The 15,498-nt window shown below is 37.4% G+C and overlaps 1 protein-coding gene across 1 annotated transcript; it reads right to left on the reverse strand.

The window, feature by feature from the left end:
- Positions 1 to 308: 308 nt before the first annotated feature.
- On the reverse strand, positions 309 to 12,004 carry LOC145765168 (mitotic spindle assembly checkpoint protein MAD1-like). Its single transcript, XM_082576943.1, has 17 exons — positions 11,848 to 12,004; positions 11,158 to 11,268; positions 10,200 to 10,321; positions 9,848 to 10,005; positions 9,470 to 9,608; positions 8,734 to 8,863; positions 8,554 to 8,633; positions 7,889 to 8,075; positions 7,154 to 7,279; positions 5,948 to 6,058; positions 5,606 to 5,728; positions 5,186 to 5,323; positions 4,654 to 4,764; positions 4,034 to 4,175; positions 3,511 to 3,611; positions 1,534 to 1,638; positions 309 to 1,129 (listed from the first exon to the last, which is right to left on the reverse strand). Exons 1-17 carry the CDS (start codon positions 11,974 to 11,976, stop codon positions 971 to 973), a joined length of 2,172 nt encoding a protein of 723 aa, XP_082433069.1. The 5' UTR covers positions 11,977 to 12,004; the 3' UTR covers positions 309 to 970.
- Between the last annotated feature and the right edge of the window lie 3,494 nt (positions 12,005 to 15,498).

A 15,498-nucleotide genomic window follows, 5' to 3' on the forward strand; every position in this document is an offset into this window, starting at 1 on the left:
TTGTTTCCGTTACGAGACGCGATATGCTAAAATTTCAGAAAAAACTTTTTTTGGGGATCTTCGACTGCTTTAATGGAACCAAAAAGGATCCGGTCAAGACAAAATGGTTGAGAACTACTGCTTTAGATTGCAGCCCGTCTAAACGACGAGAAGATGAGAAACTAGAATCAATTTGACAAAATCTTTTAAGCACTGCATAAAGAGTTCTTGGATTCAATACCTAAAGTAATAATCTTCTGAACGAATTTTCATCATCTGTCTGTTTTTGTATGGAAAATCCTCTGTGGGGTGTTACAAAGGTTTCTTATTTGGTCAAAGATTTTATTGTATAAAAAGCAGTGCAAAATGAAACAAATTCCTTCACTAAATGTGAAAAATAAAACGGGATCAAGACGAAGGAGATATGCGTCGAAACGAAGTTGCTTTTACTTCTTCCATTGTGTTTCAAGCATGAAATAGGTAATTCGTCAAACAAATACATTGTCGAATTTATGCGGTTTTCAGCTTCAGCAAATCTTTTGTGGTTCGTAATTGTTTCGAACCTATAACAACTAGCGAGACGAAATATTTGTCTATAGTTTTTAGTCAGTATTGCAATAAATATACACTCCTAGGCTAGATCACGAGTAAAGATTGTTCATTTTGCTGATCCAAGAATTAACTTGAATTAACTAAATCTTCACTTTAACACAACGCTGCTGTGACGTGTCCGGTCGGTGCGTTGAGAAGCCATAAGTAGCATTGATGATGCAAAATCACATAGGAGGAGAGATGAAGATGGAGGAGAGAAAATCACATAGGAGGAGAGACACAGTCCTTAAAAATCAAAAGTGATTCTGCAACCTGCTCTGAATAGTGACCAAAGCCGCCACCGTGAAGCAGATAAAAAGCATCAAAAACTCAGATATTGCGCTGCCTTCTTGGCGGTCTACCAGCATGTCTCAAATTACACAAACCATAAGCTTAAAAGTTAATCTCCTAACATAGTCTGTTGACTAAAGAGATTGACTGAAATGGCGCTTAGAAACATAGGAATGCTATTTTGATGATGCAAGTGCAAAGATATGAGCTCCTGTAGTGATCTAGAATATTCCGTCTCTAACAACTGCATTTCACCATCTGGTGTCATCTGAAAGAAAAAGTACAATACAATCAATTGAATGTACAATGTACATATAGTAGATACAACGAAATTGCAACCATATTAAGTAAATTAATAACCGACACTTTCTACTAAATAAAAAGGAGGCAGCAAATTCGTCTATCAAAAGTTTCAACGCTCTTTTCAGCGACAACTAGTGTATGGAATGGTTCGCAGACAACAACACTTCAACAAGCGCAAACTTCACTCTGTCAATCTCAGTAACCGAGCCTGCGTCAGTGGTTAAAATATCCAAAAGTATGCGAAGCTGCCAGAATTAAGCTTGCAAAAAGCTTTCTCAGTCCAAAAATAAAACATTTTTACAATCAATCATGGTTTTCATCAAATAACAATGTTGTTTGAGAGGATAGACTACATTTTATACTAATTACCTCGAATAAGAGATAATCCGACTGGCTATCTGCGTACATTGATACAAGCTTGAATTTTGAATCAGAGGATGCATCAATGCGAAAACCAGTCAAGGAATAACAAGCCTGGAAATTGTAAATGGTTAGCAGCAACAGATAATATGTTGTTAAACTTATGACAGTTCTATGTGGGTTTTTGTGTTTTTGCCATATGTGCCCAATATGGGCTTTCTTGCAGAATGTGTTGCTAAATGACAAGGTGGAATATAAAACTTCCAATCTTCAAATGCGTGATCATATAAAGGCATTTTAATAAATTTAGCCACATAAAATTATTGATCATGGGCTAAGCATGAAATATTGATGGGCTTCCCACTTTGTTTATGGGCAGACCATGGGCTGCCCACTTTGTTTATGGGCAGACCATGGGCTGCCCACATTTTTTATGGGCAGAACATGGGCTGCTCACATTTTTTATGGGCAGACCATGGGCTGCCCACATTTTTTATGGGCAGACCATGGGCTACCCACATTTTTCATGGGCAGACCATGGGCTGCACACATTTTTTATGGGCAGACCATGGGCTGCCCACATTTTTTATGGGCTACCCACATTTTTCATGGGCAGACCATGGGCTGCCCACATTTTTAATGGGCAGACCATGGACTGCCCACATTTTTTATGGGCAGACCATGGGCTACCCACATTTTTTATCGGCAGACCATGGGCTACCCACACAGTGATTCAAAGGTTTGTGGGCAACCCATACTAATATGATAAACACCTCGATCAGCATTTGTCTAGACTTTGAGATTTTTTAGTTGTCTCAAACGACTTTTATTGATCTTTTAAACAAACACAAAATGAAATTGAACAAGCAAAATTACTGGGGGCACCTTGCTATGCATTGCGCAAAGCTCACTGCTTGCAGTTGGAGCACTTTGGCAAGGTTGGCAGTAGTACTATTTTTGGTGCTTACGTACCACAAATAGGAAAATGTCACATGGAGGTATATACCTTCATGGCCATTCCACTGTATAACTAAACGGTGTGCACTGTCTGCAGTTGTTGACGCTCTTGGCTTACGCCGATTGAGCACTTTACTGGGGGCACCTTGCTATGCATTGCGCAAAGTTCACTGCTTGCAGTTTGAGCACTTTGGCATCTGTCTACAGTTATATATATACCTGATATACATATGGGCAGCCTGTATTAGATTTATGGGTTACATATGGGCAGCCCATATTAGATTTGTGGGTTGAGTGTGAGCAACCCACATGAAACCCATCAATGAATATGGGCAGCCTATATGGGGGCAATGTGATGCCCGCGGACACAATGTGTATGGGTCCCATATGGGCAGCTCACACGGGGCCCGTACATCAGCCCATATGGGTCCCCATGTGGGGCCCATATGGGCTTGCTGGCTGGGATATTACATGTCCAGTAGAATTCGTCAGTTCGCTTTATTTGTCAAATTTTTGTCGATTTCGGCAGAAATCGTTTTAGTTTTGATCTGTTTGCATAATTCGTCAGTTCGCCTAATTTGTCACTTCTTTAATTAGGCGAATTTTACTGTGGATCTATACTCTAAGGTTCTGGAGGGGTAGTACTCTTCAGCAGGTTATGCGCAAGTCTGTTCATTGGCCTCCCAATCCTAGGTTGTCTAACAACAAGATCGTCTCAGAGCCTACTCGTGGCAAGCCTAGATACAAACAAGTGGGCGCTCCAAGCAGTCTTTAGTCGGAAGAGTGTCTACAATTTCCAATGGCATGCTTGGTTGGCGCCAGGAAGGGCATCCGGCTATAAACTACTTGCACCTTAACCTTAAAGTTTTTTTGTCCACGCACGCCCGAGTGGATGAAGATGAAACCTCAAATACAGTGACTAAAGTCGAAAGACAAAAGTAGAGAAATAGCTGCACACAGTCCTTGATGTTTTTGAATGAGGAACAGTTTTTTTTTAACTAGAGTGAGAAAGAGGAAAAAGATCTTTACCTGGCGAAACTCTTGAATTTTTTTGCTGAAGATTTCCTTCAGCCTTTGGTTACGTAATTCCGCCATGGACAGCTGATCTTTAATGTTTTGTGGGACTTCAACTGAAAATAAACTTTTCATTAGCTTCCACATAAAGAAGGCATGAGATCGAACTAAAAAATGCTCTGGATATGTTCAAACTATATTTGCACTAAACACAAAGTTTTCAAATTGTCAAAGTAAAAAGGGACGGTTCATCCAGACTCCAAAGTAAACGAAAACGGAATTGTGTTCACAATTTTTTGAAAGTTTATGCTTTAATAACGTACTAAAGAAATGTTATAATCAGTGGTGGAAATCAATGTAGTTAGCAACCGGTTAGCTTTAACTAAAATTAGCCTATGTGGCAATCTTCGATAAGGTGATAAAATTAGGTCCACTACAAAAAGTTGGCCAGGAACCGCTTTTGTGAACTTCTTAGAAAGAGGTTTGAGCGAAATGATTAAATCCCACCACTGGTTATAATTATTGCAAGGAATTTTACTTTCTGAAATCGACACTTCGTGGCCTTCTTGTAATTCCACTATTTTTTTCTTCAACTTGGCATTTTCTTCTTTCAAATTATCCAAATCTTGCTTGGACTTCTGATGTGCTAAATCAGCTGGATTCATCGCAAAGTGGATTACCTGGCGAGTTTAAGATAGCAAAACAATAACAAAAACATCACTGTTGACGTATAGCTAGTAGCTACACAAAGATATTGTTAATCTATCAGCAAATGGCTATTGGTCTTTCTATAAACGTAGTTTGTTCATTCACACAAGTCAGAGTTCTTGTAGCAAAATACTGCGTTTGAATGCGATTGCTGTTGATTATTGAGCAGGGATGCCAGGTTGGCATTTTTTTACGTTTCTTTTTTCTGAAGAATACGGTACTCTCAAGAATGAAGATAGCTAGGTTGTGCAATAGCAGCAAGTGTAGGCTGAGCTTTGTTGCAGTTTTTCCATTTTTTACCGAATCCATTGCTTATTAATGAAGAAACCTTCCATTTTGCAGCGTTTTGCCTACTTGGCATTTTTTGACCAGTGGTTTGGCATTTTTCCATAAATGGACCTGGCAACCCTGCTATTGAGTGCAGAAACAAGTGGGTGATACAATATTCACCTTTGTATTCTCCGGGTTATAATCTCCTTTGATTTTTCTTTGCTCAATCCAGGCTTCTAAGTTGCCAATCTTATCAAGCAGTTCTGTTCGCTCTTTTTCATAGCTTGCGACCTGCGACATGAAAGTAAAACAACTTTTGGAAAAGAAAAGCTTTGCAATAAAAATATGGAGTAACGTGAAAAAGCAAGTGGCTGATATGGCAGACAAGGTCGAACTGAAGGAGGAAGTTGTGATAGGCAGAATGAGATGGAGAAAAGTGGCAAAAGACAATCGCTGTAAGGAAAGAACCAGCCCCCTCTAATAGATAAAAGCTGCACTTAGATGATGATAAAATAGAGCTGGCAAAGATGCGCTGCTTTGCGTAAAAACGTCATTTCTTCGTATAAACGTCAAACGTCATTTCTTTGTATAAACGTAAAACGTCATTTCGTTCTAAAACTTATTGCGTTTGACAAAATTAACAATAAGACAAAAAAGTGATAATACATGAAACATTATCGAGACTCAATTTGAAATTATAAAACTGTTTTACCTTATCTTTCAAGTTGTTGACCTCTGTCGAAGCAGGAACAGTCAATGACTGATAGAAAGAGCCAGTAGTTTCACCTCTGACCTTGCCTTCCAGTTGCTTGGCAACCAGTCGTAGACGCATGCATTCCTCGGTGTTCTTCTGCAAATGAAGTTTGGTCAGCAGAGCCAAACAACAGCACACAACATTCACAATTTTGAGATGACTGGCAAAAAACCTTCAAAAACAGGACCTCCGCACTGAATAAAGCACTGATGATTTTAATTGATAATTTTAGTTCTTCAATCATTCGACGGTATCCTAGTTTATGTGTTCTTATAATGATTCAAACCAACCAACTTATAATTCTCCGCAACACCGGGAAGCTGAAACAAGTAAGAAATTAGCTTCAATCGTATTCTACCATTAAATGTCCATGCGAACCTGAAGTTCGTTTTCGAGTTGCTCGATGCGGTTGTGAAGTTTCGCGTTCGCTTCTTCCTCGTTCGCCAATCTCTTGCTGAGCTGGGTCGTGTGTGACGTCATCGTTAGTTCGGCGTCATATGACTGAAAGAATAACGCGCAAGGTGAGTTATGTTTTTATTTATCAAAGTTTTTTTCTTTATTATTTTGAAGCAACCACACCGTGAAAGCGGATTGCATTTGATTAATACTTTGTGGATGAGTCAACTATTGTTAAGCCTTGTGCTGTCACCTAGTTTTATATAGTCTACTTGTGATACATAAAAAAACTCTTCTTAAAACAAGAAGTTGTAATTGGCTCACTTGTAAAATTTCCCGGATGGAGTCGCGTTCACGAGACAATAGGGAAGCTCGCTTTTTCAAGCGCAATAACTGAGCGTTCGCAAACGCAGCGATTTCTTGCTGCTTTGCTATCTGTTAAATAAAAAGAAGTTACAGTGTGAAACTGCGGTGTAAAAGTAATGTATATAAACAACTACGCATCAAATAAAGTTACTGTCTCTAAATAGGGGATCATCAGAAGGTCCTTATTCAAATAGAATTTGATAGATTTTTAATTCTATTTGAATAAGGACCTTCTGATGATCCCCCTTTTAGGGTGAAACAGGCTGTAGAGGTTTTTAGAGAGTAGTAACTATATTTGATTTAATTCGCTCTGCTTGTTTTTTTGCTTGGCATTGAGCACTTTTTGTAGTATTAAAAGTATTTATTCTTTCAACCACTACGCATAGAGTATATGATAAGGTAATTACTGTTTTTATGTTTGTCCTAAACTCAAAACTACTGCAAAAAAAACAGAGTATCAAAAAGTGTTAGCAAGAGAGAAAAAAATGATATACCATCAGCTTGATTCAACAAGTCCGGATTAGGACCGACCGTTCAAACACAAATTTTCAAAAAAAAGAGAAGTAAAAGTGTATAAATTTACACTGTGCAGTATGCATACATTGCATAGCGTACGGTACGTAGTGTTAACCCGTTGCATTTGCGTCAAAACTAATGTTGATTGTTGAGCCATGGAAAAAAAACGTAGAAAAACCAAAAGTCTTTGCAAACTGGATTACCGAATCCTGTAAAAGCGGGTAGTGGGCAGTCAGACCGTAGGGTTGGACTGAGGTCTCATATGAGAGAAACTTAAATCAAAATGACGTTTCAGCGTAGTGTCACAACAGATGTTCAATCTTTCCACTCTCATGTGCTTCTTGCTGACTTAAGATTAATTTACCCCTAACAGCTTTTTGAAATCAAAGTTTAAACATGTATATTATGTAGTTATTACTATCTAAACCCTTGACAGCCTGTTTCACCTAAAAGATAAAAAATAAAAGGGTTTAGATAGTAATAACTATATTTCATTTAATTCGCCCTGCTTTGCTTTTTGCTTGGCATTGAGCACTTTTTGTAGTATTAATAGTTTTCATTGTATATTATGTATGTATATTGTATAATAATTATAGTCTATCATATCTAAGTGTACAACTGCATAAGCATCTACAGATTAAGACCTACCTTAAGCCGCAGTTGCGCAACCACTTCTTTCTCTGCCATATACTTTTCGTGTGTGACGCTGTTGTCGGATTCCAGGCTGGAGTTTTTCTCTTGGATAAGCTTGATGAGGTTGTTCAGCTCACACACCTAGCCAGAACAAAATTCATACAAATTGAAATCCTGCTATGATAGATAGAAAGATCATTGTAGAAACAACTTTGAACAGCTTGAGAAAAGCTTTTTGGGTAGAAGCAAAGATATTTTACATGTGCAGACGATTCAAACGTACGGCACTGAAATAGCTGACAAAAACACTCTTAACAAAGTCTAGTGGCCCAATCCCATTGGCAAAACATAGCCCTAGATAGCCTCCAATATGGAAAGACTTTTAGTCTCACGCGCAACGTTGGAAGATTTTTTCTAGAACTACTGTCACTAGACAGCAAAATCTATCATTTTTTCATTGATTCAAGGTCAGCTCAGACGTTAGCTCTGCAGACGTTGAATCAAGGATCTGCTACTATTCGGTGAGTTTCTAACCTCTAACCCTAAAACGGCAATGATAATTAGGTTACGGTACCCGATAATTTAAAAAAAAATCACCGAACAGGGATCGGACTCACCGAAACGGACCATTCCGTTGAATCAATGTAAGAATGATAGATTTTGTTGTCTGTGGTGTTACTGTTCGCCCATCACAAGCTTTTTTGTGAGCTCTTTGAGAAATGGTTTAAACGAAATCGAAAAAGCTCTCACTTGTTGGAGGTTCTTTGCATCGGAAGGGTTTGCCTGTTGGCTCTCAACGTGCTTGAGCTTTGAGGAAAGTGATTCGTTGATGGCTTCCAACCTATACACTTGCGAGCAGTTTTCTTCTGCCCTGCTTAACCTTGCTTCGGCAGATTTGAGTTTTTCACCAAGCAACATGCTGTTGTCCTGCTTTTCTCTGAAAACAGTTTCAAGGACTTACTGTAGCAAGTAGCAAAAATGTTACAAAACAATCAATGAACTTATGACAGGAAATAAAACAAGTTAATATTGAAATTCAAAATAGACAGAAGTTGATGTGGATTTTTCAACTAAAAAGACGTTTTTTAGACTTAAAGCAACATAAAATAAATTGCACTCCCTTGAATGAGTTGCAATGCATACCGTATAGAAACTTGATGAATATCGCTTATGTCAAGTGTTGTGTGAGTGACTCATGACAAGATGCTTTCTCTCTTTCTTAAACTTAGTTAACAGCGGTCACGTCATATTGAACATACCGTAGGTATAATGTCAGTGACAAAAAAAAAGAACAAAAAAAAACTTCAACCAACGTTCTTGGCATTACGTTAATTTGCAGTCTGAAGGTTTAGGGAGAATCGTTGAACACAACTTTTCAAATCTATATCATTTTTATGTCAAAATTTAGTGCTCACTTAAGGATTGCGTTCATTTCTGACAATTTCAGGTACTCCTTCTTCAGTACTCTGTAATCATTCATGTCTTCCTTAAAACACTAGAAAAAGAGAAATTATACTGTAAAACGTACACACAACAAGTATTATTTTTGACACGACCTTGTTCTCAGATGTAGCAAAGAAAAAAGTGCTAATTACCTTCATAGTTCTTTCAGCTTCTTCTGCTTGGTCAACCCTCTCAGACAGTTCGTGGACTTGCTGTTTTGCTCTCATCAATTCTGACTCTGTGAGTGACAATTCTTGCATTGCTGCGTGCGACGCATCGGCTCTGAAACAAAACTTCTTTTCAAACAAAACTTTCATCGAAATGAAACGAAACTACTTTTGATCGGACGTAAAATCTTGTTTTAGAAGGTTTTGCTTCTCTTCACAGCTCTGCGGTTTAATGATTAGCAAACCTTCACATAACATGCGAGTTGTGCCATTCTATGTACTTTTAAATTAAGAATGTTTCAAACAGATTCTATTTGAAATAAACAAAGTGCATTAATTACAAAGCTGAAATCGAAATAAAACCAAAAGAGCATTTTGTGGATCAAAATAACTTTATTTTCGATAGACACTTTTAACAGCCCAAAGCCCCAATGCTGAGTAAATTTTCGAAGAACAAAGTCATGTACGTTGAGTTTGATAGCATTTTCTGCGTAATAAGATTTGGAATATTTTGCTTTTGTTTCAAGCACAAAATGAGACAAAAGTATTTGGGTGTTAAAATTAAAACAGAAAAATTTCCAATGAATTTGAAATTGCATTTTAAAAACAGGTCAAGTAAATCGACTAGTATCTTCAACAGCCTAATCTATTTCATAACTAAAAACCTTATGAAATCACAATCTTTTGCTGAAAAGTTAACTGTAATTCAGCGAAGATTTACCTTTCTTTAAAAAGGTGCATATTGGCATAGGCTTCCTCTAGCTGGGATGACACATCACTAAGTTGTAACTTCAAGGAATCGTTTTCTTCTTTCAAGCTTTGGTTTATTGATCGCTGATTAGAGAATTCATTGTAAATTCCTGCAAAATTTACTATTTTCAAAAAGTTGATGAAATAGCGTTTTAATTTTCTTCCTTTTATGAACAATTCTTTGGCAAATTGAAATCAAATCACACAAAAGAACAAGAAAAGCATAAGAGAACAAACAATAAACGTATGCAGATTAAAAATATCATATCGCTGTACAATACTTCAGCATATCACGGACCACCATAGTATTTACATATGCATCTATTACTTTTATCTAATTCAAACCAACTTTCTTCAACTTCTTGCTTTAACTTTTCTAATTCTTGGTAATTAGATTCCCATTTCATGACGTCTTCATCCCGTTGCTTTTCTGCCATTTTCACTTGATCAATCATGTCTATGTTTTGTTCAGTCAGTTGTTTGTTCTTCAAACCGATCAACTCACATCTAAATTTGAAGCAAAGCATATATACATGAAGACATTTTCTAGAACTCATGTTTGTGCATTAGCATTATGCTACAAAGTACAGTATATACGGTATTCTACTAAGTACCAATGAAGATAAAGTACACAACAGTGCAGTTTCTTTAAGCAGAGGTATAAGATTATTGAACAATCTTTCATAAACCAATTTACAAACCTTTCTTTTAGTTTAAGCATCTCGACATTGCGTTCTTCGTACAAAGATTGCAATTTAATATTTTCTTGAAGAAGGGCTTTTTTCTCTGAGGCATGATCCAGTTCCATACGTTTCATTTTAACCTGAAATGCAAATAACATGCAATTTGTCTTCGCAAGAAGTAGATACTGTTATTTACCAAAAACTTATTGTATGTAAAATCAAAATGTTGGCAAAAATATAGGTAAGAACTTGTGTGTGGCAATAGCTAAACAGAAGTTTAAGAACTGTGTGCCATGAATACACAGACAAACATAATAACACACAGTAAAATGCAACATTATAAAATGAATTATTAGGATCAACACCCCCCGGCCCCGTCCTTGATGTCCCAAAGTTATAATGAATAAATTTTGATTATAATGAATTATATAATATGTACTCTTCTTGAAAAAGTTCTTGAATTCTCAACATACGATAGGAATGTAGCATGTATTGTATAGATACTGTAAAATCTTTTGGCCTTCATACACATTGTGTCAATTGTGTATATATTGCTGCAATATTTGAATACCTTTCAATGTATCAAACTTTGCATATATATAGTGATACCGTACAGCACAAACCAAATATTCTTAGTTCCTACAGGGCAAATGTAGCTATAGCACATCCTGCAGCCTTACTTACTTATGTACACCTTCAAGTCACTACATCAAGTTATTATTGGTAGTAAAAACGTTTTTAGAATTCAAATATAAGTTATATACATCTTAAGGTGCTTGTAGGTTTTAAGCCGCCAGAACCCGATGGTCGGCGACGTCTCTTCTTTATTTCTCTCGTCATAAAATCACGGGCGGCTTAAAACCTACAAGACCCCAATAAAATAACTTTGTATGTATTAATTTAACAGTAGCATTCATGAGACAGTATACATGACACTTTTTGCAAACTTCACAGTTCCTTTCCTACAGTATAGCACCTGTAAATCAATATTTAACAGTTTTTGTGTTGTGGCATCTTTGGTGTAGCTTGTAATTGCTTTGGCATCCACTTCATCACCACTACAATGAAAGGGTATGTTGCTTAAACGCTGTAAAATACAAATGCAATAACATGAAAATGTAATCATTATAAAAATACAATATACTATTATGAAAAATTTACCTCTAACAGTACAAAACAATGTTCACCATAAATAATTACTAGTGCATCTAGAAATTACCGTCCTAAAATATGGTACACTAGGCTTATGGTTTTGCTAACAAATAATTTTGGCTGTGGCTTTATTTACACTATATAGTGTAATAATAGCCTCAATAGTGTTGCCAGATAAGGAATTCTGCCCTAATTTGAGAAACATTTAAAGCTGTTGAAAACAAAAACTTGTATTTTGAAATTTTTTTTTTTAGTCCTGGGAAGATCAAAACCTCAATCTTATTCTTAACTCTAATCCTTACCTTAACCCTTCCTAACTTTAATCCTAACTCTGGCAACACCTGATTATGGAAAAATAGCCACTTCCAATAATTTTTACATGAATCAAAGATTTTATAAACTAACTTCATAATAGAGGCATTATACACCTACTCAAATCTATGTATAATATAATATATGAACAGTCGACACTTTAATAACATCAAAACTATGCTTAGTACCGTATGCTACTTACTGGTTCGCATAAACTTTGTGATGATGATGGTGCATTTTTCTGTTTAGACATAAAGTCTTGAAAACCACTCATAATCCGCATAACTTTTGTATTATCTTGAGTTTTATCATAACTATCATCATACTCCATTATTTTACATGTATAGAAGGAATACACATACTATTTCTGCAAATCAATGATTATATGCATTGAAAAAATTCAATCAATAATTACCAAGTTTTTGTCATTTAGCAGGCCTCGAAACAACTTTTTTTTTTCCGGCGGCCAAACGTGTCCGACTGAAGCAAGCTGTTCGGCGGCCAATCACAAGCACATGGCGGCCATCGAAACTTCGACACGAATCAACATACAGTCTTCGAAATTAGCACATTTTTACTTCGGCAGAAGCGAAAAATATACTAGAGTACTCTATCATGGCCGCACTGTTTGATTTGTTGTGATGTAATAATGCCATAAACGTAATAAAATCACATGGAGCCCTGTCAAGTAACCCATGTTGATGCGCAATCTGCTGCAAGCGGAGATAGCGAATGATCATTAATAATACCAAAAGTAGCGTTAAAGCGAGCTACAAGATACGCACGTCGCACGCGGTTATAGTAATTCACGTTAAATAACCCACGGGGGAAAATAAGTTAATTTTGAGTTGATTCAACGTTCGAGTCAGCACAAATCGATTTAATTTTCCCGGCGAGTTATATTGCGTAACAACAATGCCCATTGCCCAATAAGAAAGTTACATTTGTTTTGCATTAATTCGACATCTAGCAACGTTGAATTATCATAAAATAACATCAATTGCTCAACCAGGTATCAGTAACAAATTAAATAGCTCCCTGCGAAAAGATTGCCTCGATTTACGTATACACAAACATAATTTCGGCACAATTGGGATACTGCGAATAACACAAAGTCTGTTTGATAAAGAACTAGCTGTCAGAATCGGAATCATCAGATGCTGTATCGGAGAACGAGGTTGTCGCGTCATCACGTTTTTGCCGTTCGCAGTGAAGCGTCCACGTTTTGCGGCTTTTGGGCTTTGATACCAATCCACACGCCTCTTTCTTTTTCATAGAGAATGGATCCATCAGGGTGTTGACTAAGGAACAAATTCATGGCTGTGTCATAACGACTGGGAGGAATGTCTAACCCTAACCTTACAAGCGCTTGTGTAGCCTCGGCATTTTTATAGCCGACGCTAATGCGCCATTTGCCGACGCTAATTTCGAAGACTGAATATATCGCATCAATAAAGTGTATGGTGATGTCACTTGCATCCTGCGGATGTCAGACATCAGCTGCTTGGTCAATCAATAATGTTAACAATTCAAGCATAGACAGGGTGTATTGTGATTTATCGGATACTTTGACTGCTTTCTAATCCTTTGTGATTGTAAGTGGCAAAGTACTTTATTCACAAAGCCGCTTGCACAAATTTTCTCGGAACGTCATGGCGGACAAATGCGGCCGAAAGAAGGGCGAGACCAGGCGGACAAAATGTCGGTTTTTGTAGGTTAATCGCAGCCATGGCCGCGATGGCCGCCTTCAGTTTTGAGGCCTGTTTAGGTTTTTAAAGTACACGCGGTAAAAGATTTATCTTATTAGGTGGACGAGAAAGCAATGAAACTGATTGTTGAATGCCTAAGGGGCCTTGGCCCGATGACCTTGTATTTTTTCGAGGCTTTCTGGTGCACTGTATTGTATGAGTGTATGTTTTGCTTGTCTGTTGTTTCGTCTGCATCGTTTTGCCCAGTTAGCTTAGTGGTTAAGCGCTTGAATCAAAATCAAGCGACGGTAGTTCGGCTCTTGGGATATGCACTTGAGCAATGCATTTCAGGACTGCTCTCCGTTTAGTGGCACCTAGTGGATGGAATAACTCGTTGGCAATTACACTTTTATAACAATTAGGAAATTTCACTCTGTCAATCTCGGTAACCAGCCCTGCGTCAAAACCCTCTCCAAGTACGGTATGTGAAACTGGATGCAACCTAGTTCGTACCCTCAGTTTGTACCCTGAAAAGATCGAGAGAAAAAATTAAAAAAAAGTGGAAGTCGCTGATCGCAGTTTCCGCAAACATTTTAAACTTTTCCCCCTGAAAAGATCGAGAGAAAGAAAGCCGAAGTCGCTGATTGCAGTTTCCGCTAACCCTAACCATAGACTAATCTATACTCTAAGACTAACCCTGGCTGATCGCAGTTTCCGCAAACATTTTTCTGCACTTTCCGCTAACCCTAACTCTAACCATAGACTAATCTATGCTCTAACCCTAACCCTCGCTGATGGCAGTTTCCGCAAACATTTTTCTGTAGTTTCCGTTAATCGCAGCTTCCGTTAACCCTTACCTTAGAGTAATCTATGCTCTAACCCTCGCTGATAGCAGTTTCCGCAAACATTTTTCCGCTAACCTTTACCCTAACTCTAACCATAGAGTAATCTATGCTCTAACCCTAACCCTCGCTGATTGCAGTTTCCGCAAACATGTTTCCGCAGCTTCCGCTTACCCTAACCATTGAGTAATCTATGCTCTAACCCTAACCCTCGTTGATCGCAGTTTTCGCAAATATTTTTCTGCAGTTTTTGCTAACCCTAACCCTCAAGTTGTTTGCGGAAACTCCGATCAGCGACTTCGGCTTTGTGCTATTAAACTGCGATCAGCGACTTCGGCTTTTTTAATTTTTTCTCTCGATCTTTTCAGGGTACGAACTAGGTTGCACCCTGTGAAACTAGCCTACCAAGAATAACCTATTAAGGCTTTGTCAGTCCAAGGATAAAGAGTCAAAACCAACCAATCAAGTATTGCTGTTTTTGCACACCAAAAACAAACTTTCTACCTTTCAAGAGTCGTTCCAATACTCTCATCCTGTTGGATGCAATTGCATGGCTGAGTAGTGAGGTCCTGCTGTAGTTATACCACAATTCAATTCCGGTTCTATTATTTCTAACCATGCCAGCAGGGATAAAAGCCACATTTTGACATGGATGGAAAATGTCAAGGACTGATCTTTCATCATTAAGTTTGCACCGCCATATCAAGACATACAAAAGTTGTAAAATATATTGAGTAGAAGTTTCCATTTGATTATGTTTTTTAAACAAAAATATGTCGTTTTTTTTTCTCGATTGAACCAGCATGGCTGTTGGCAGACGATAGTTCAAAGAAGTGAAGTCAACAATATTCACAGTTGTGAGTATGGCAATGACATACTTTCACTTAAGTTTAGACATTTAAATGTACTATATACATTGAGAAACCACACTCTTGAATATTCTATTTCTGTGGATACTTGAACAATTTACCAAATTATGAGAAACATTGACATTATATATATGACAGCATAAAAAGTGGGTGCAAGTATAGAATCCGCCACCCTAGTCAACATGACGTCACAAAACGGACGCAACTACTACATAAGGGGTGAAAAAAAGGATGCTGAAAAGCGGCGGAATGAAGGTGATAAAGCGGAATGGATATGGACTTTTTGACAATTTTACTGTGTTTTTACAATAAAAACATTAAACCAACGTCGAGTGTTGAATATAACTACCTAGAATGACATAAAATTTACCAAATTGCATGAATTCAACTAAACATTTACCCAATTAAACTTTAAAAATAAAAATATGAAACGTTTGCAACTAAATGTGTTGTA

The sequence above is a fragment of the Aplidium turbinatum genome, chromosome 2, assembly GCF_918807975.1.
Source record: "Aplidium turbinatum chromosome 2, kaAplTurb1.1, whole genome shotgun sequence".
In the NCBI taxonomy this organism is placed as follows: Eukaryota; Metazoa; Chordata; class Ascidiacea; order Aplousobranchia; family Polyclinidae; genus Aplidium; species Aplidium turbinatum.